Source organism: Phyllopteryx taeniolatus, chromosome 13 (assembly GCF_024500385.1).
Source record: "Phyllopteryx taeniolatus isolate TA_2022b chromosome 13, UOR_Ptae_1.2, whole genome shotgun sequence".
In the NCBI taxonomy this organism is placed as follows: Eukaryota; Metazoa; Chordata; class Actinopteri; order Syngnathiformes; family Syngnathidae; genus Phyllopteryx; species Phyllopteryx taeniolatus.
The window spans coordinates 25208867-25231752 of NC_084514.1; the positions used below are offsets into that span (position 1 = coordinate 25208867).

A 22886-nucleotide genomic window follows, 5' to 3' on the forward strand; every position below is an offset into this window, starting at 1 on the left:
AAATAAAAACTATACTAAAAGATATTGGGACCCACAACTTCGTCCATTAATCACTCAGGTGTCGGGACTCACTTCCCGTTAAAAATAATTTCTCAAAACCAACCACCCCTTATCCTGGGTTGGTTTGCAGGGGCCTTCGCTTTAGCATAGAGCCCAGATTCCACTCTCCCAAGTCATTTCATTCAGTTGAGAGACATCGTCCGACGGTTGGACATGTCCAGAACACCTCATCAAGGAGGCGTCCAGCACGAATCCTAACCAGCCTTAGTTACCTCATAGGGTACCTTATGATGTGGAGGAGCAGCACTCCTATTCTGACGCACCTTCTCACGCTATCTCTGAGGGAGGTGCCCAGACAGCCTGCAGAGGAAAATCATTGTGGCTGGTTGGATCTGTGAACTTGTTGTTCCGTCACTACCCAGCCAGCAAGGTGAAAGTGAGAACGTAGATCGAACAATAATCTCTTCCTTTGGACTTTTGCAATACTTTTTCAGAGGCAGAGTAGAGGAAAGTGAGAAGAAAAGACTATCCACTGGAAGTTACTCTAAATAACCGGAGTCACACACGAATTGGAAAATACTCATGTGGATGAGTGAGCAGAAGTATCGGTTCTTTAAAGGAATGCTGAGCACATCTACCAGTTTTATTTTGGTAAGTCTGTTTTTGTTCTGGGCGGCACGGTGGACGACTGGTTAGCAAATCCGACGACTGGTTAGCACATTCGCCTCACAGTTCTGAGGACCTGGGTTCAAATCCGTGGCTGCGTGGGATTTCTATGGGTATTTTGGTTTCCTCCCACATCCCACATCCCCAAAACATGCATCGTGGGTTAATTGAAGACTCTAAATTGCCCGTAGGTGTGAATGTGAGTGCGAATAGTTGTTTGTTTATATGTGCCCTGCAATTGGCTCCCGACCAGTTCAGGGTTCGTCTCTTCCCCAAAGATAGCTGGGATAGGCCCCAGCACGCCCTCTGTGGCGCCGCCTCCGCCTTCATGCGCCGAAGACCGTGGACGCTGCTCCGGTGAGTAACTTGGGAAAAAACTGAGCGGATTTGCGAAAGTTGGAGAAAGAAAGTCCGGAGTACCCTCCTTGATGGTGAGCAAGTCTTCCCTTGTGTAAGTGAGTCGTGTAATGTCTCCAAAGATGAACGAAAAACACAAAAACAAAAACAATACTAGAGAGCGCGTAACCGAGGCGACCACACTGGTAGGCGCCATCTTGGATCAATTATTAGTCCGTTCTATCGAAGTTCCACTGTAGTAATACTACTAGTATGTATTCTTGGTTGCTTCACAAATTGATGATATTGGTCTGTTCCCATTTCATCTGTTATTTTCACGCAATATTAACCAATTTTAAAGTGGTGAAACAAAAACAAACTCTTGTGAATGCTAAAACTGTCTGAAAAGTGTTTCCTTGTTCTGCGGAAGCAACTCGTGCAGCGTAATTGTCATCTATTTTGAAAGTCTGGATTTATTTATTTATTTATTTTGCCAATAATGATTGAAAATAGTGAGGTTTGATACATTTGAGTAGGCTTGTTTGATTAAAATAGCCGTAATGCTTCGTTGCAGAAGGAAGAACAGCGCATGACACATATGGAGGTAAGTACAGTGGGTACGGAAAGTTTTCAAAGCCCCTTAAATATTTCACTTTTTGTTATATTGCAGCCATTTGTTAAAATCATTTAAGCTCATTTTTTCCCTCATTAATGGACACAAAGCATCCCATATTAACAGAAAAAACGTAATTGTTGAAATGTTTGCTGATTTATTAAAAAAGAAAAACTTAAATATCACACAGCCATAAGTATTCAGACCCTTTGCTCAGTATTTATTAGAAGCACCCTTTTGAGCTAATATAGCCATGAGTCTTTTTGGGAATGATGCAACAAGTTTTTCATACCTGGATTTGGGGATCATCTGCAGTTCTGTCAGGTTGGATGGTGAACGTTGGTGGGCAGCCATTTTCAGGTCTTTCCAGAGATGCTCAATTTGGTTTAAGTCAGGGCTATGGCTGGGTCATTCAAAAACAGTCACACCAAAATACTCCTTTGGTATTTTAGCTGTGTGCTTAGGGTCATTGTCTTTTTTGAAGATGAACCTTCGGCCCAGTCTGAGGTTCTGAGCAAGGTTTTCGTCCAGGATATCCCTGTACTTGGCCGCATTCATCTTTTCTTCGATTGCAACCAGTCTCCCTGTCCCTGCAGCTGAAAAACACACCCACAGCATGATGCTGCCACCACAATGCTTCACTGTTGGGACTGTATTGGACAGGTGATGAACAGTGCCTGGTTTTCTCCGCACATACCGCTTGGAATTTTTTTTTCGAAATCTCCATGCGGGCTTTCATGTGTTTTGCACTGAGGAGAGGCTTCCGTCGAGCCACTCTGCCATAAAGCCCAGACTCGTGGAGCCCCAATTGCTCAGTTTGGCCGGACGGCCAGCTCTATGAAGGGTTCTGATTGTCCGAAACGTCTTCCATTTCAGGATTATGGAGGCCACTGTGCTCTAAGGAACCTTAAGTGCACCCAAAAAAAATTTCAGGCAGTTCCTTTGACATCATGATTCTCATGTGCTCTGACATGCACTGTGAGCAGTAAGGTCTTATATAGACAGGGGTGTGGCTTTCCTAATCAAGTCCAATCAGTCAAACACAGCTGGACTCCAATGAAGGTGTAGAACCATCTTAAGGATGATCAGAGGAAATGGACAGCACCCAAGTTAAATATATGAGTGTCTCAGCAAAAGGTCTGAATACTTATGGCTGTGTGATATTTCAGTTTTTCTTTTTTAATAAATCTACAAAAATTTCAACAATTTCGTTTTTTCTGTCAATATGGGGTGCTGTGTGTACATGTGAAAAAAACAACGTAAATTATTTTAGCAAATGGCTAAAAAAAGAGTGAAAATTTTAAGGGGGTCTGAATACTCTCCGTACCCACTGTAGGTGCAGATTCATTTCCAACCATATACACATTTAGTCAGCTCATTGTTGTATTTATTGCATCGCTCATGGATCTAAGACCTTTAAAAAATAGTTTGGGAAGATGATGTAACACAGGTGTTTGCTTTTGTGAAGTTAGACTTTTTGTAAGGTGTGTTACTGTGGGGGACTTTGATGAGCCCAGCCTGGCACCCAGTGCCGTGTTCATACCGTTTTATTCAATGACAGCATTATGAGCACTTTTTGGGCATATTAAATTAGCGATTGAACATAATTTTGGAGTGCTGTTGCGTTGATGTTCGTGTGCAATGGTATATGATATTAATATACGGTGCCGTGAAAAAGTATTGGCCCCGTTCTCAAATTCTTCTACTTTTGCATAGTTCCCCACTTTAAGATCAACAAACAAATTTAAATATCAGACAAATATAACTCAAGTGAAGTGAAAATGCTGCTTTTAAATGTTGATTTCATTCATTCATTCATTCATTCATTCATCTTCTGTTCCGCTTATCCTCACTAGGGTCGCGGGCGTGCTGGAGCCAATCCCAGCTATCTCCGGGCGAGAGGCGGGGTACAGCCTGAAATGGTCGCCAGCCAATCCCAGGGCGCATATAAACAAATAACCATTCATACTCACAGTCACACCTACGGGCTATTTAGAGTTGTCAATTAACCTACCCTACATGTTTTTGGGATGTGGGAGGAAACCGGAGTGCCCGGAGAAAACCCACGCAGGCACGGGGAGAACATGCAAACTCCACAAAGGCGAGGCCGGGATTTGAACCCCGGTCCTCAGAACTGTGAGGCAGATGTGCTAACCAGTCGTTCAACCGTGGCACCTGGTGATTTCATGTATTAAGGAAAAATAAACTACTCAGTTACCTGGCCCTGTGTGAAAAAGTAATGGCCCCCTATACCTAATTACTGGTTGGGCCATCCTCAGCAGCAACAATTGAAATCTAGCATTTTCTGAAACTGGCAATGAGTCTTTGACATCTCTGTAGAGATATTTTATGAGGGGCAGTGAGGGACATTATTCAGGATTAGCTATCACACTTACTATTCAAATGCTTTCAGACACACAAAACAAACTACTGAAAAGCTCTCATAAACACAACTCAAATCCTCTCATAATCACTACTCAAACACTCATAATCACGACTCAAATACTCTCATACGCAAGGGTCATGCTCTCATTGGCTACTCAAACACTCTCATAGCCTACTCAAACACTCATAAACACCACTCAAACCCTCTCATAATCACTACTCAAATACTCTCATATGCAAGAGTCTTGCTCTCATAGGCTACTCAAACACTCTCATAATCACTACTCAAACCCTCTCATAATACGTGTTTTGCACTCATAAACTACTCAAACACTTTCATAACCATTACTCAAACAGTATCATAATCACTGAATAGTGTAAATCTTTTATTAGGTAGCTCAATTCAAAGTGAAATTATAGAGATGCACTGCACACACTCAGAGTGAAGTATTTCATATTTAAAATATGTATAATTTTGATGATTATAGCACATAGCAAATAAAAAAAATCCCCATGTTGAGAAAATAAAATATAATGTCAAACAAAATAGTTAATCCATCCATCTATCCATCCATTTTCTGAGCCGCTTCTCCTCACTAGGGTCGCGGGCGTGCTGGAGCTATCATCTGGCAGGAGGCGGGGTACACCATGAACTGGTTGCCAGCCAATTGCAGGGCACATACAAACAAACAACCATTTGCACTCACATTCACACCTACGGGCAATTTAGAGTCTCCAATTCATGCATGTTTTGGGGATGTGGGAGGAAACCGGAGTGCCCGGAGAAAACCCATGCAGGCACGGGGAGAACATGCAAACTCCACACAGGCGGGGCCGGGGATTGAACCCGGGTCCTCAGAACTGTGAGGCAGACGCTCTAACCAGTCCCCACCGTGCCACCAAAATAGTTAATTAATTCAAGAAATAAAGTGATTTTTAATGTAGAAATAAGGCTGGAATTTGCCCTCTGAAAAGTAATTCAGTGTTTAATCACTCTGAGTACTGAAGAAAATTTGACTTGAGTGTTTGAATTTGGAATTTGAGTAGAAAAATCTCAGAAGTTGATGAGCATGATTTGCTTTCGCGGGCACATAAAATGATGAGGCGGCCCTTATTGTTTATTATTATGACAATTTGGAATTTGGGTACAGATTTTAGCAAAAATCACATAAGTTGACGACCCTTGAGTTTGACACCTATGATTTAGAGTCTTCAATTAACCTGCACTGCTTCCTTGAGTCGAGGAGTAAACACACGTTCACTTGCGCTTTAGCCCGCAAGGCACATTTATTCGGCAGCATCCGCGTCCGGTTAATGGCGTCTCGCTTTTTTTTTTTTCCCCAAAAAACTATTTCAGAAACAAACGGGGGTCACATCAACGTACACAAGCAAATATGTGCATCACATTTACAATTTACACCAGGAGGATCTTATATAAGTGAAACTGTTCACAAATATTTACAGTCTTAATAGCTTTTTAATAATGAGAGGATTTAATAGAAAGGATGTACAACCTGAGCTCACCGTTCAAAGCAGCAAAAGATGGTTTCTTGCGAGCAAATTTACATTTATGAATGTCAAATTTTGCCATCAGTAGAATGAGATTATTTATAAAGGTTTTGTTGGATTTTGCGTTATTATACTTACAATCAGTGACCCCAAACAGCACATCCCTCCAATATAACTTTATAAAGAATTATCAATATTGAGCGCAATAAAGTCACATATCTCAGCCCACAGTTTTTTGACAATGGGACAGTGCCAAAGTAAATGAGTAACTGTTTCAACATGTACAGAGCAAAAGGTACATTTCAAATGAATATCTATTTTGTATCTTTTAACAATATGATCATTAGATGGATAGAATTTATGAATCATTTTGAATGAGATTTCTTTAACTTTATTGGATATCAAGTAGGGCTGGGTAAGAGACAGAGCCAGTCAATGAGGTCCATATATTTATTACAGTAAGATACCACATATGTAACTATAATGATATCCCTTTTCAACCAGAGTTGAATTACTTTCTTTTTTCTACTATCATTACCAATCAAACAACTTTTACTGACTGGTGTGTCTGACAAAGGGAGACAAATGTTTAATGTCCATTCTTACAAACGATCTAAATAGCAAGCAAACACCCGTAGGGATTGCTCCAAAAAACCTTTGCAAAAACTACAGGAGTGACAAGGATATTATACTCAGATAACAACTCCTTATAAGAATACAGAAGACCATCCCTGTTGAAGGGTTGAGCCACATGTACAATATTATTATTAAACCACTTATTCATTCATTCATTAATTTTTTTCCACTTACCCGAGGTCGGGTCGCGAGGGCAGTAGTTTTAGCAGGGAAGCCCAGACTTCCCTCTCCCCAGCCACTTCCTCCAGCTCTTCTGAGGGGATCCCGAGACGTTCCAAGGCAACCCGAGAGACGTAGTCTCTCCAGTATGTCCTGGGTCGTCTCTGGGGTCTCCTCTCGGTGGGAAGTGCCCGGAACACCTCACCAGGGAGACGTCAAGGAGGCATCCTAAACAGATGCGCGAGGCACCTCATTTGGATCCTCTCAAGGCAGAGGAGCAGTGGCTCTACTCTGAGCCCCTCCCGGATGACAGAGCTTCTCACCCTATCTCTAAGGGAGAGCTCGGACACCCTGCGGAGGAAAGTCATTTCGGCCGCTTGTATCCGGGATCCTGTTCTTTCGGTTACGACGCACAGCTCGTGACTATAGGTGAGGGTAGGAACGTAGATTGACCGGTAAATAGAGAGCTTCGCCTTTCGGCTTAGCTCCTTCTTCACCACAACGGATCGATGCAAAGTCGGCATCACTGCAGACGCTGCACCAATATGCTTGATATTTGAACTCCTCCACTTGGGCCAGGATCTCATCCTCGACCTGGAGAGGGCACTCCACCCTTTTCCGACTGAGAACCATGGTCTCAGATTTGGAGGTGCTAATTTTCATCCCAGCCGCTTCACACTCGGCTGTGAACCTCTCCAGTGAGAGTTGGAGATCACGGCTCGATGAAGCCAACAGAACCACATCATCTGCAACAAGCAGAGATGCAATATACTGAGGCCACCAAACCAGACACCCTCTACGCCTCGGCTGCGGCTAGAAATTCAGTCCATAAAGGTAATGAACAGAATCAGTGACAAAGGGCAGTCTTGGCTGAGTCCAACCCTCACCGGAAACGAGTCTGACTTACTGCCGGCAATGCAGACCAAACTCTGATTCGACTTTCCGACGGACCCTCCTCTTCAGCAGCCCTGAATAGACCTTTCCAGGGAGGCTGAGGAGTGTGATCCCCCTGTAGTTGGAACACAACCTCTGGTCCCCCTTCTTAAAAAGGGAGACCACCACCGCAGTCTGCCAATCCAGAGGCAGTCTCCCCGATGTCCATGCGATGTTCCAGAAGCGTGTCAACCAGGACACCCCCACAACATCCAGAGCCTTTAGGAACTCCGGACGAATCTCATCCACCGCCAGGGCCTTGCCACCAAATAGCTTTTTAACCACCTCGTGACCTCAACCCCAGAGATAGGAGAGCTCGCTTCAGAGACCCCAGACTCTGCTTCCTCATGGGAAGGCGTGTCGGTGGAACTGAGGAAGTCTTCAAAGTATTCTCCCCACCGACTCACAATGTTCCGAGTCGAGGTTAGTAGCGCCCCATCCCCACTGTGCACAGTGTTGATGGTGCACTGCTTTCCCCTCCTGAGACGTCGGATGGTGGACCAGAATTTCCTCGAAGCTGTCCAGAAGTCGTTTCGTCATGGCCTCACCGAACTCCCACGCCCGAGTTTTTTCCTCAGCGACCACCAAAGCCGCATTCCACTTGGCCAACCGGTACCCATCAGCTGCCTCAGGAGTCCCACAGGCTAAAAAGGCCTGATAGGACTCCTTCTTCAGCTTGACGGCATCCCTCACCGTTGGTGTCCACCAACGGGTTCGGGGATTACCGCCACGACCACCTTACGGCCACAGCTCTGGTCGGCCCCCTCAGCAATGGAAGCACATGGTCCACTCGGACTCAATGTCCACCGCCTCCCCCAGGACGTGGGTAAAGTTCTGCTGGAGGTGGGAGTTGAAACTCCTTCTGACAGGGGATTCTGCCAGACGTTCTCAGCAGACCCTCACAATACGTTTGGGCCTGTCACGTCGGACCGGCATCTTCCCCCACCATCAGAGCCAACTCATCCCCAGGTGGTGATCAGTTGACAGTTCCGCCCCTCTCTTCACCCGAGTGTCCAAGACATGCGGCCGCAAGTCCGATGACACAACCACAAAGTCGATCATCGAACTGCGACGTAGGGTGTCCTCGTGCCAAGTGCACGTATGAAACCCTTATGCTTGAACATGGTGTTTGTTATGGACAATCCGTGATGAGCGCAGAAGTCCAATAACAGAACACCACTCGGGTTTTGATAGGGGGGGCCATTCCTCCCAATCACGCCCTTCCAGGTCTCACTGTCATTGCCCACATGAGCATTGAAGTCCCCCAGCAGAATGATGGAGTCCCCAGCGGGAGCGCTCTCCAGCACCCCCTCCAAGGACTCCAAAAAGGGTGGGTACTCTGAACTGCTGTTTGGTGCATATGCACAAACAACAGTCAGGACCCGTCCCCCCCACCTGAAGGCGGAGGGAGGCTACCCTCTCGTCCACCAGGGTGAACCCCAACGTAGAGACGCTGAGCCGGGGGGCAATAAGAATACCCACACCTGGTCGGCGCCTCTCACCATGGGCAACTCCAGAGTGGAAAAGAGTCCAACCCCTCTCAAGAGGACTGGTACCAGAGCCCAAGCCGTGTGTGGAGGCGACCCCGACTATATCTAGTCGCAATTTCTCGACCTCATACACCAGCTCGGGCTCCTTCCCTGCCAGAGAGGAGACATTCCATATCCCTAGAGCCAGAGAGGTGACATTCCATATCCCTAGAGCCAGCCGGGGATCGGATCGCCAAGGTCCCCAACTCCGGCCACCGCCCAGCTCACATTGCACCTGACCCCTATGGCCCCTCCCACAGGTGGTGAGCCCATGGGAAGGGGGACCCACGTTACCCTTTCGGGCTGTGCCCGGCCGAGCACCATGGGTGCAGGCCCGACCACCAGGCGCTCACCTTCGAGCCCCACCTCCAGGCCTGGCTGCAGCGGGGGGCCCCGGTGACCCCCGTCCGGGCAAGGGAAAACGTCTTCCTGAATTTTTTATCTACATAGGGGTTTTTGGAGCTGTACTTTGTCTGGTCCCACAGGTCCCATGGACCTGTTTGCCATGGGTGACCCTGCCAACGAATGGCTTTCACTCATAGATCAAGCATATAAAATGATTGTTTAAACTTTAGTCTTGGCAAATCAACTACTTATTGTTCATTCCGTACCGTTTGGCTTTAAATCAAGAGGAGCAGTTGTCCAAGTCTCGCAGCCGGACCTGGTATACATTTAAAATATTCATGAAGGTTTCTTTTGCTTGTTACAAGCGTGGGAATTCTTCAATGTCATTTTAATGTCCACAGGCAGGATCTCTAATCACCACTTGACCATGTTCCATTGTTCAACAGTCAACAATCAGCAACCAGTTTTATGGTTTCTGATGATATAAACCGGTGTAACTGTGGGTGACTGGTTAGAGCATCTGCCTCACAGTTCTGAGGACCGGGGTTGAATCCCCGGCCCCGCCTGTGTGGAGTTTGCATGTTCTCCCCGTGCCTGCATGGGTTTTCTCCGGGCACTCCGGTTTGCTCCCACATCCCAAAAACATGCATGGTAGGTTGATTGAAGACTCTAAATTGGCCGTAGGTGTGAATGTGATTGTGAATGGTTGTTTGTTTATGTGTGCCCTGCGATTGGCTGGCAACCAGTTCAGGGTGTACCACGCCTTCTGCCCGATGATGGCTGGGATAGGCTCCAGCACGCCCGCGACCCTAGTGAGGATAAGAGGCTCAGAAAATGGATGGATGGATGGATGATATAAAACAGGCTTCCTGTGTCCTGTGAAAACAGGCCGGCCGGCCGAGGGTCCGGAAGCAGGAATGCAAAGGCCATCGGTTCTTCGTGGGGAGGGGATTATACACCCTGAACTGGTCGGTTGCCAGTGGCAGTGCAGGTTAATTGAAGACTCTAAATCATAGGAGTCAAAATCAAGGGTCGTCAACTTATGTGATTTTTGCTAAAATCTGTACCCAAATTCCATCCATCCATCCATCCATTTTCTGAGCCACTTCTCCTCACTAGGGTCGCGGGCGTGCTGGAGCCTATCCCAGCTGTCATCGGGCAGGAGGCGGGGTACACCCTGAACTGGTTGCCAACCAATCGCAGGGCACATAGAAACAAACAACCATTCGCACTCACAGTCATGCCTACGGGCAATTTAGAGTCTCCAATTAATGCATGTTTTGGGATGCGGGAGGAAGCCGGAGTGCCCGGAGAAAACCCACGCAGGCAGAGAACATGCAAACTCCACACAGGCGGGGCCGGGGATTGAACCCGGGTCCTCAGAACTGTGAGGCTGACGCTCTACCCAAATTCCTAATTTTCATAATAATAAACAATAATATAATAAATACTCCTCGACTCAAGACAGAGTTTCATCACCGCTATGTTACAATCTGAAATGTATAAGGTTCGTTGCAGGCAGGATGGCCGGATAGTCGCATATAAGCTCCCCTACGCCAGTGTGCCTAATGAGGTGGCCAAAGGGAATGAAGGAATTATATTCTCATAGTTAAACTCGTGTCAGAGATGCACTACAGCACAAACAGTCAAACTCAAGGCCCGGGGGCCAGATGCGGCCCGCCTCATCATTTTATGTGCCCGCGAAAGCAAATCATGCTCATCAACTTTTGTAATTTTTGCTAAAATCTCTACCCAAATTCCAAATTGTCATAATAATAAACAATAATGTTGAGATATTGCATTTTTCTGTTACCAAACCCTTCTACAGTAACTTAAACAAAAGAAACTATTATCCTTGTCTTCTGATTTCAAAACTAGTTATCCCTCAATTTGTTGTGTAATGGTAATAAAATGTTTTGGTGATTAAACATTGATATTGTTCCACCGCTCTAACGGCCCTCTGAGGTAAATCAAAACTACAATGCAGCCCGAGACAAAAAAACAGTTGGACACCCCTGTCCTTTTTCTCTCTCCTCAATTTGGCGTCACTTATCCTCATTAGGGTCGCGGTTATCATGGAGCCTATCCCAGCTAACTGCGGGCGAGAGGTTGCCAATCGCCAGGCACATACAAACAACCAACCATTCGCACTCACATTCACACCTACATGCAATTTAGCCTTCAATTAACCTACTGTGCATGTTTCTTGGATGTGGGAGGGAAACGGAATACCTGGCGAAAACCCGTGCAGGCACTGGGAGAACATGCAAAGTCCACACAGGCGAGGCCGGATTTGAACCTGGGTCCTCAGAACTGGGAGGCAGATGTGCTAATCAGTGGTTCACCGTGCCCCCAGTTAAGATTTTTTTTTATTAAAATATGTAAAATTGTTTGAGACTTCACTGTTGTGTCATGATGCCAAAAAAAAAGGGGAGACTCAAACTTTGTTAAGTTCAACACTTTATTTGAACATATATAACTTTCTCTTTTTATTTACTTGCGCCTGTTGTGAAATGCAGCCCTACTTGTATTTAGTAATTGAGAGAACATTACACAGTAGTGCTTATATGATTGATTACCAGGACAGAATTTGTAAGATGTGTACAATTCTTTATCATGCTCTAATATCATTATATCATTGGCATAAAAAAACATAGATACTATCGTTTATCTTTAACGTTTTGGGAAAATATATTGTTCTAAAAAAATGTGCTACCGTGGCGGGCCTAAACACAATATATTGAAAGAGAGCAAGAGCAATGGATAACAGAAAAATATTGTACACACAGTATAAAAGATTAAAGAATAGTAACCGTAATAAAAATCTGCAATATAGCGGAACTGTGAAGCAAGAACCGCGATGTAGCAAAAAGATTACTGTATCTGTATTCCACGATGATAAGTTGCAGGGACTCAATGTTCCAGGGCTGGGACTCATTGTTTCCATTACATCCCGGGACTCACGTAGTCTCAAGTGTAAAATGATCTATGATTGTTGCTGTAACTTATTTAAAGCTTCAACCAAATGTCAGGACATAAAAAGCCGTTTTCCTTGAAATGATATATTATGTAAACCAGGGGTGGGCAAACTTTTTGGCTCATGGGCCACATTGACTTTTCAAATTTGCCAGGCGGGCCAAGCCAAAACCAGATGCTTAAATATAAAAAAACATTTAAAAAGGCATTGTAGTGTTAATACTTAAATTTACTTTTAATGGGAACGGTGTTGTTTTGTTGATCACCTTTTTTTTTTGCCATTGCATCAAAGTCTGGTGTTAGTTTTGGTGTGGCAATTCTCAGAACACATCTGAGGTGTTCATCACTCAGCGGGATCTGTAGGATGTTTTGTTGGTGTTCACACTAAAAGTCTGTTCACACACGTGTCGAGCCAAACACCACCAGCATCCTCTGTGCCATCTTTCGGATTTTTGGAAATTTGTCTCCGCTTCATGAAGCATAAAACTCATCCAGTTTGAGAGTTGAACTTCTCTATTAAGGCAGTATCACATTGGAGATCAATCAGTTCCATCTGCAGCTCCCGTGGCGGTGTTTCAGGGTCTTGTGTGACTGAATCTTGGATGGCAGTTTGTCAGATAAAGGCCTTTTGCTGAGCCTGCAAGCTTGATTTTTAACCGCTGAGCCGTAGCCATCAGTTCCTGCGTTGATTGGCTGCTAGCATAATCAGGATGCTTGGTAGAAAAGTAACAGCTGATGTTATATTCCTCTAAAACCGCAATGGTTTCTTAACAAATTAGACATACAGCCTTTGACCGGACTTCAGTGAAAAAGTATTTAGTTGTCCATTCTATATTAAACACTAAGCACCACTTCTGCCACAGTTACCTTGAAAAGGTGAAAAGGTAACTTAGTTACTTTACTGATTACTTGATTTCAAAAGTAACTACGTTAGGAAAAAAATACTTTTTAGTTACTTTCAGCAGCTGCCAAGTGGCAGGAATATCACATCCACAGTAAAAAAAAAAAACATTAGCTTAACTGTAACCATTACTTGGTAATGTACGCCACACAAGTTACAGTTACATCAACATGAACCGATAACTTAAATATTAGTGTTAAATCAGCAACTTAGTGAAGAATTGACATGACAACACAGTACAGTAAGTACCTAAACATAAACAAGCACACTATTCTCAGTACACTTCTCTAAAGACTCTTAACTGATCGATAGATGGAGACCGATTGTGGTCCATGAAGGCAACCGTGTGTGTGGGTGCGTTTGTGCGTGCGTGCGTGAACGTAAATGTGAAAGTGAGTGGCGGTTTGATATTGGGGGCATACAAACACACACACACCATTGCTCCCACCATCGTAATTTTGATGCGCAATTGTTCAACTAGCAAAACTGTGGGTGATTGACGGTGTGGAGGAGCACTTACTTACGTGACATCAGCTGTGCAGCGCATCAAACCATCTCACAATCTGGACTACAATGGAGTTGAAAGTTATCCCTTTTCATTGTAAATATTATTTAAGTATTGTAAGTCCTTCAGTGAGACAGTCCTTAACTGCCATGACCGATTTATGACCGCGCATTTCGGTAGGACCCACAATGGATTGCGCACTTAACACGCCAGTAAAACTGTATTATTTATGTGTAAATAAAAAAAGTAACAACAATCAAATACACTTTTTACAAAGAAAAATAACAGAAATAGTGTGGCGATAGTGAAATCGTGCATTTCTCTGCACTTTTATGGTATTTGACCGTCACTGTGCGTTGTAGACTCAACAATCACCTCCCAATCCCTTCTTTTACTTATTTAGAATTCAGCAGTTTTTGTGAATGGTCAAATGATATTGAATGGCTGGAGTGTAACCTTTCGAGTCACCAACAACAAATTATGACTTGCTGAGAAACATTAATGAGTCAACGGTAACTGCAGTCTGGTTACTCTCCTGGGGAAAGTAATGCATTACTTTACTCGTGACCCAAAATGGCAGAATTTGTGAGTGACATGTTACTGGAATCACTGCTGAGCACTCACTGTCGACTTTTCTTTGGCATGGTTGAAGAAGGGTTCAGAGCTGTAGCAGAGTAAAAACACAACAGCTAAAGTCATGTCAATGTATCACTGTACCTAGTGCGCTACCTGGTGGAACCACTGGGCATATCAGGACAACCTCGTGGAACCACTGGGCATTCCAGCACAACCTAGTGGAACCACTGGGGATTACAGCACAACCTAGTGGAATCACTCGGCATTACAGGACAAGGTCAAATGAATGTAGTCATGATTTTGATATGATTTGGGCGATTCTGTAGCAATCTTTGGCAGGCCGAATTGAAATGGTCAACGGGCCTGATGTGACCCGCGGGTCAGTTTGCCCATCTTGAATCATAAACAAAGTAACAGTGGCAATAAATAATCATTTAATCATAATAATCATATTTTGAAAACTGGAAACTTGCCAAAGAGACAATTTTTTATATTATATTTATAAAGAGGCTGTGGCTCATTAGGTTGAGCCGGTTGTCCAGTGACTGAAGGGTCATTGGTTCAAATCCCAGCTATGACTGTCCGCATGTCGAAAGTGTCCTTGGGCAAGACACTGAACCCTAATTTGCTCCCAGTGGGCCTGGTAGTGCCTTGCATGGCAGCAGTCGCCCATTGGTGTATGAATGCGTATGTGAGGCTTTGTAAAGCACTTTGGGCACTGTGAAGGTGTAGATAAAGCGCTATATAAGTGCAGCCCATTTACCATTTACACGAAAAAGGGTTTTTCAGGGAGGATTCGTGAGCACTCCACACTTGTGGTATCTCCTGCTGTAGAGCCTCTCTAATGGAATGGGGGATGCCTGAGCACACAAATATGTTTGTGCTAAATCATATAGCAGTGGCAAAGTGTCCCTCTTCTCCCGCCACCACAAAACAGGGTCAGCTGAGATGGGAATGGCACGCAGGCTTCTGTACATTTAAATTTCCAATTCTAGATGCTCACTAATGTTCTGGGTCTCTTGAGGGGCTACCTGGTGCATGTCTTGCTGGTCCTCCTCTGCAAACAGGTCCTCTAAGGAGCTTTTAAATGTAAGTTTTTAGGTATGTGGTTGTGGCACTCATGATATTACCTGATAATGAGTCCAGATCTTCTCACATTATAGTTCTTTCAAATGCGGAGTCCTCTGTCTTGATGGAATAGTGACACTCTAACTTCTTCAAGATAGATAAAGTTTTACCACGTGGTAAACTTCTTTCACTCGAAACACAGAGTCGATGTGTAAAGCATTCGCATCAGTTGGACAAACTTCTCTGCCTTTTTTAAGTCGTCAGACTGCAATTTTTCATCAGTGTAAAAGAACAAATAACTATCAATTAATACACAAGTCCCCTTTCAGTCTTAAAGTCCGATTAGCCTTTTTTAATAGTTGCAAAATATATCTCTTACTTTTCCTTGTCAACCTGCTTCTTTATGCTTGGGTCCATCACTTTGGCCTGAATGGCCAATTAATTCAAAGAGAATTCCACCGTGTTTTTATGTCCATAATGAGTGAGTGCTGGGAAGGTCTGAAAAAAATGCACATCAGTAAAAGCTCATCACAACAATGAATCATTAACCGTCATCATTTGATGTACAGGTATTTTATATCACTATATGTTAACAGCTTATTGGAATCTAATGAAAACAGCAGTGTAAGGATACTTACTCAGGAGTTGCTGCTTCTCAGAAAGGATGACTTTGGCCATGTGGTACTTCCTCATCCACTTGACCACAGCACATGCCCACATACAAAACTCTCTGTAGAAACGCCCAATGGGCTTAAACGGGTTGTAATGAACAACCTAAAACATTCTGATGTACAACAAACATAAATAAAAACAGAATATGCAATCATGCAAATCATGTTCAACCTATGTTAAATTGAATACACTACAAAGACAAGATTTTTAATGTTCAAACTGATCAACTTTATTGTTTTTAGCAAATAATCATTAACTTAGAATTTTATGGCTGCAATACGTTCCAAAAAAGCTGGGACAGGGTCATGTTTACCACTGTGTTACATCACCTTTTCTTTTAACAACGTTCAATAAATCTTTGGGAACTGAGGACGCTAATTGTTGAAGCTTTTCAAGTGGAATTCTTTCCCATTCTTGCTTGATATACAGCTTCAGCTGTTCAAAAGTCCGGGGTCTCCGTTGTCGTATTATACACTTCATAATGCGTCACACATTTTCAATGGGAGACAGGTCTGGAATGCAGGCAGGCCAGTCTAGTACCTGCACTCTTTTACTACGAAGCCACGCTGTTGTAACACGTGCAGAATGTGGTTTGGCATTGTCTTGATGAAATAAGCAAGGACGTCCATGAAAAAGACGTTGCTTGGTTTGCAGCATATGTTTCTCCAAAACCTGTATGTACCTTTCAGCATTAATGATGCCTTCACAGATGTGTAATTTAGCCATGCCATTGGCACTAACACAGCCCCATACCATCTTTTGAACTTTGCGTCCATAACAGTCCGGATAGTTGTTTTCCTCTTTGGCCCGGGGAACACGACGTCCACAATTTCCCAAAACAATTTGAAATGTGGACTCGTCGGACCACAGAACACTTTTCCACTTTGCATCAGTCCATCTTAGATGAGCTCGGGCCCAGAGACGCCAGCGGATGTAGTGCCGAACTGTATTTACTGACATTGGTTTTCTGAAGTGTTCCTGAACCCATGTGGTGATATCCTTTACACATTGATGTCGGTTTTTGATGAGGGGTCGAAGGTCACGGGCATTCAATGTTGGTTTTCAGCCTTGCCGCTTACATGCAGTGATTTCTCCAGATTCTCTGAACCTTTTGATTATATTATGGACCGTAGATGATGAAATCCCTAAATTCCTTGCAATTGTACGTTGAGCAACATTGTCCTTAAACTGTTGGGACTACTTTCTCACGCACTTGTTAACAAAGAGGTGAACCTCGGCCCATCTTTGCTTGTGAATGACTGAGCAATCCACTCATTTTACACTCACGTCACGAGTTCAGCCATTTTCATGTTTACCTGTACTTTTTCGGAGTTAAGTCCCTTTTCATTTGTCCTTGAATTCCCCTGTAGTTTTCATTAAATTTCCTCTAAAATTCCTCTTCCTGCTGTGTTCTGTGTGTGTTTGCGTTTCAACAGTTGACTGCTGAAATCGAGAACTAATTATTCTATTCATGTAGCGAGCCTTCTAGATGACAGAGATTGATTGAGGTTTTTCATCACTTTTCCTAAAATTGACAAATATAAAAAGAGACGTGGTGCCCTATACAAGAGAAAGATAGTTTGATTGTGACCTTCTGACGTACATTGAATTACACCGGAAGTAAATGCAGGCGTTTACTTCCCGATTTATTTCTTTTCCATATTAATTACGCTTTAACCAAACCAATATACGCTAAACCCTATTGCTTAAGTATTATGCTGGACTGTGATGTTGTTTTCTGCTGTATATGTGGTTGAATACAAACAGTTTCTGTTGTGGTACAGTTTGTACCAGTTTCTGTGCCTGTGTGTTTTCCCGTTTTGTTTCTCCAGTCACCTTGGTACGTGTTGGTGAGTGGAGCTACCTGCGCCGCACCTGCTGACAATGACATTCAGCTGGGTTTATAGGCACAGGAGAAGCAGAAGGAGTGCCACATTATGCACTTCTTTCCACCATCGTCTGTCCCATTTTGTATTACTGCTTGTTTCTTGTACTTTGTGTCTTGTGTCTGGCTGTTTGTGCTCCCCAATTGTTTGGCCATTGATAATTGTAAATACAGTGGAATCTCGATTTAACGGAACCCAATTTAATGGGTATAGGATGTAAGGGACCTTGGGACCGAACAATGTCTCCAAAAATAGTTTCCAGTTGTTACTTAAACCACCTGTAGCGGACATGCACGCCGCAACTTTGAGGCGTCACAGAGACTCGCGACCACCTGAGAACTCCCACTCCTCCACACTGCCCTGCTGTGAGACGGCGACTAGGACAGGGCCTGATGCACGTCAAGTGGAACTTAACCTAATTAGCAGCTTCCCTTCAAATCTTTATTCCTGTCTTCAAAAGACCCCTTCCCGGACCACATGGGGAAGACTATGTGGTTAATATCCACCCATGCGCGTGAGGCTCCACCCACTGGCGTTGAGAGGAACTGTAAATGCCAGAACTTGTGTACCGTGCCGCTGATGTTTGTTAACAGAAGATAAAATGTACGTTTTTATACCTTGCGAACTCTGTAGGAAAATTCCAAATGTATGCCTTGGCATCTGTGTCCCCATTCTCACTTTGACAGGTCCTCTGCATGATTTTGAAAGCTGTTCATGATTTGAAATCAAACAATACGAAATGTTGTATTGAACAATAAGCAACCCATCTGCCACGACCAAAGTTTAAACAATTATTCTATGTGTGAGATGACAAAATTGGGAGTGTTTGGGATTATTATTTTAAAACCTATTTACTCAAATTTGTGGACAAGATTCAGGCTGGTGGGCGTGGTCTTCTCCAAGTTGGCACGCCCTCTTCCTACGCCCCGCCGCTGGGGTATTTAATTCTAAACTCACACCTTTCTGGGAGTTGAGTTGAGTTCATGCTAGTCTTGTTTTCCCTCTCCTCGTACCTTGCGGGCAGCTCGCCAGCCGGGCTGGCCGTCGGCCATCCCTTCCCCCATTTTGTGCGGGCACACGGCGTGGCAAACGCGAGCCGGGATAGAACGGACATGGCTTCCCAGCCTAAACGTGGGCCTCCGCTAAGCAATCAGAGCCGCTACTACGAAGGGAGCGGGTCCGCTCCCAGCCAGATCGCTCTGAAATTGCCAGCGAGCCACGAAAGAGGCAGGAAGAGAGACGTCCGGTTCTCCCAAGAAGGCGTGATGACCAGCCATTTTTCTTCTCCCGCCTCTCTCAACCAAATATGTCGCCTTGCTTCCGGAGCCGCTTCCAAAGGAAGACCACCCCCAAAGACCAGCTGATCACCGTTCGTGAGTCGACACTGCAATCCTTACTATGATATACAACATCAGTGCATAATAATTGTGGGGAAATTACAAGCTTCATACGAAATCCCAACTTTGCCTTCTCTCGCTCTGACTCAACCCATTAAACGCTCACATGCTCATTTAGTTTAGCCCAGCGAAAAATGTTCTCTTTTCTGTTTTAGTACGCCTTATTTTGTTTTTTTGTTTGTACCCTTAGTGTTATTTTCTTGCTGTAGTTTGTAGTTGTGTGTTTCATTAAATATACCATAAAATTCCACTCGTGGTCGTATTTTGTGTGTGTTCTGAATTTAAGTAAACCTCTGTAACCTAGGACTCAAAATGTCGTAGAGTGTAGCAACCTACAGATTATGAGACTGATTAAAAAGGTTTGTCGTCATTTCGCTTAAAGTTAAACTTGTAAAACGTGATGTGGTGCCCTTCATATATGTCAAATATCTGGATTTATAACACTGTAATTTAAAATTGCGATAAACCGGAAATAACGCAAACGTCCCTCCCGGTTTATTACTTTATCCTAAATTAATTACAATTCTTATTTCATACATAATCGCTACACACCATTGACAAAGTCTGTTCCTTCCAGAATTGGCCACTGTTGTTTATTGGACTCTGGAACATTCTATTTTTGGTAGAGTAACATTTTTTTTCTTTTTGTCAAGCCGTTCACTATGGCATCTAATCTTAACGGAGTTGCAAATAAGTGCACTAGTCCCACGCAGCACATGAAAGCAACCCTCCTCGAGTGGCCATTACAACAACGTCTACCACCACGTATGTCATGATCACCCCCAATCACACCAGCGAGGTCAGTCTGGATAAAGTTTTCAAACAGGTACTGGGGTCAGACAACACTGGCGCCGCACATGGCTAATTTGCATGTGTCATGCAGTCCTGGGTTCTATCCCGGGAGGAGGTAAATTTGGATTAACTTTAAAACATTTTCAAGCTTTTTTATATTAATTTACATTAGCTTTGCAGCGTACTGGGTGTTTTAGGCCACAAAAAAAGTACAAAACAATAATTTGTGTTGTACAGAAGTAATATGGGTGCATATGGCCACAAAAAAGTGCTTCAATGTAACGAATCGGCTGTAACAGACGACCCCACCCCACCATTACTCCCTTAAATCGAGGTTCCACTGTACTTCTGTTGTTTGTTTTCGAGTATTTCTCTCATTGAGTAGTACGGATTCGATGTGTATATTTTTCTGTTGTCGGCATATTCCTCCTGCTGTGGCTTCGTCCGCCTCTTTGAGTTAGTTTTTGAATGCCAATGTTGTATATTCACGTTCACCTTTCTTTGCTGCGATACAGAAAATGGATGGATGGATGGACCTTTCTTTGTCTTTTTTTTCCTGTTTGTTAACTTCATTTGTTTTGTCACATTTATCCTGCTCCCTTGTAAATAATAATAAATTATGTTTGATTAATTTGTTTTGGTGAGTCTGCTTTGTCATCCAGGATTCAGGATTATGCCTCACTTGACAGTTTCAAGTATTACAGATGAATGTATGCAATGTCATGATTGTCCTTCTGATGTGTCTATTGTTCTCAGAGTCACAGTGACTGCAGCTTGTAACATGGACTTCAGCCGATTTCCCCTGGATTCTCAGACTTGTACCCTGGAATTGGAAAGCTGTGAGTTGAGCATCTTTAATCAAGTCGTTATACACATTCATTCATCCATAATTTTTCTCACCTACTTATTCTGTTCGACAAAAGAGGATGGATCAAGGAAGCTGCCTTTGTCTTAACCCCTAAAAGAGCTCCTAAGGAGAAAAAAGATGTGCTCCAATGAATGACAAGGATTTTTTTTAATAGCATACTCTCAATGTCCAGACAACTATATCGTATATGATCAATGATATGATTAAAAAAACAAAACAAAAAAAATAGTTGCACATACAAAGTCAAGTCAAATTAATTTGAGAGGGAGACCTTTGACCTTTAACTGATCCCTGATGATCAATTACATACAACAATGCAAACTACACAATGTATATTGGCACAACAAGAAAAACAATGACACTGTGATTCAGAAGTTAAAAACAAGATATTGGTATTTGGTCTTTTGGATGTGTGTTTACTGTGCATAAAACACCTGCATAGCCCCAAATACAATCACAATTTGTCTAATTTATGTCATTCTGAAATATGTAGATTACACTTCTAACCTAGCAGCTACAAGAGCTCTAAACATGACTGCAGCATCTGTACAGCCTGTACCTTTTGTTTGGCTCTTCTGCTCAGCCAGACTGACATTTTTGCATGACCAATGAGGAAATTTACTTTGGTTACAGACTGGTCTACAACTTCTCCAAAACCTTCAAGCAAAGGTTACAGCAGAGAGAAAAGGGGACATAGTCTAGGACAACTGAACTGTAGGTGAAGCAGAGTTTCTTCACGATGACAAAACAGACAGTGACTCTCAGCCTAAGGGTTTATATGTGCCACTTGCCTTTTTATGGCCACAACCCCACCACCACCCTACACTGAAGATCAGCATTGTGTTGCTCCATGGGGGATTTGTACATAGACCTCAAGCTTGCCCTTAGGAGATGATCCTGGCATGAAAACACCCACCCAACTCGACTGCCGTACACCGATCAGTGATGTTCTGTTATGAATCTTCTCAGACACCATATACAGGGCCATATTTGACATCTCTGCTAAGTCCAGTAGTGCTGGTGTTTTTAAAAGAGAGGAAGGTACCATCTTCCTGCTCCTTCACTGCAGCACAGTTACAGATGGAATTTCAGGCCGTAGCACTGGTTGATCCATAGTTGTCTCTTCCCTAAGTGCTTCTCTGAATAAACCACGTAGGGCATCGGTCACTTGCAATACTTTTCTATTAAGCGAGTTGATATAATACCAGTCTTTTGCCACAGTGTAGCAACTGCTTTACACTATATTTCTGATCTTAAATCAGATTGAACGTGAGTTCACCTACAATAAACGCTTTTATCATACTGTCAGAGCTGAGTATCCTGCATCATTTCAAGGAGTTACAAAATAGGGGCTCCTCCCCAATACGGCCATACCATTTGGAGCAGTCTCTCTGGACTTTTAAAACTGTTCACTATGCTCTGAGAACAGAGTGATAAAAAGAGCTGGTCGTAGTTCATTCCATCTAGTTCCAGAAGAAACAGGTACCTATCATAGCTCAAGTTCATTTATTTGCAAAGCAGCACAGATGCTATTTCACTACAAAGCTGTCATTTATGGCAAAGCAATTGCTGTATAGTTAGAAGTTGATAAGCTGTAACTTGACTGCAGAGGTGGATCAGGCCCTCACCGCCTTCCACCACAGGTAAGGATCTGGTCCAGTGATGACCTCCCCAGAAGAGGAGAGATCGTTACTGCCTCTTTTGTATCCCTGTCAGGATAGTGTCTGAAGGTTTAACAACTTTAATCTGGTGCCAGAACATCGACTCAGTGAGATTGTTAACAACCAAAATAGTCCCCCTGTATAACAGGCCGGATCCATGACCACCTATCTTGCCAGCAAGATCTAGTCATCTTTCAGGATCTGTCTCTTTTTAGCTGTCCCACTCTGCCCACAAAGTGTGGGGAATTTCCATCTCCTATCTCGGGAGAATAAATTCCATTCAGGAGGTGTGTGGGTACTTTGGTCGACCCATTTGCAACCTCTGACATTCTAAAGTATAACGATAGTCGCTCAAATGTGATAAAATACTGTATATACACACGATGTTTAAAGCAGTGACAAATATATACTATAAAACAGCAGTTGCTGAGATTTTTAATTAGTGTATTTAAAAAAATGCTGTTTGATATTTT

The 22886-nt window shown here is 43.6% G+C and overlaps 1 protein-coding gene across 1 annotated transcript in view; it reads left to right on the plus strand.

The window, feature by feature from the left end:
* gabrr2a (gamma-aminobutyric acid type A receptor subunit rho2a) overlaps positions 1-22886 on the plus strand; it is an 86985-nt gene that overhangs the window by 58365 nt on the left and 5734 nt on the right. The window contains exon 5 of the mRNA XM_061794913.1: positions 20641-20723. Coding sequence (XP_061650897.1) covers positions 20641-20723 — 83 coding nt within the window. The remainder of the gene's footprint in view (positions 1-20640; positions 20724-22886) is intronic.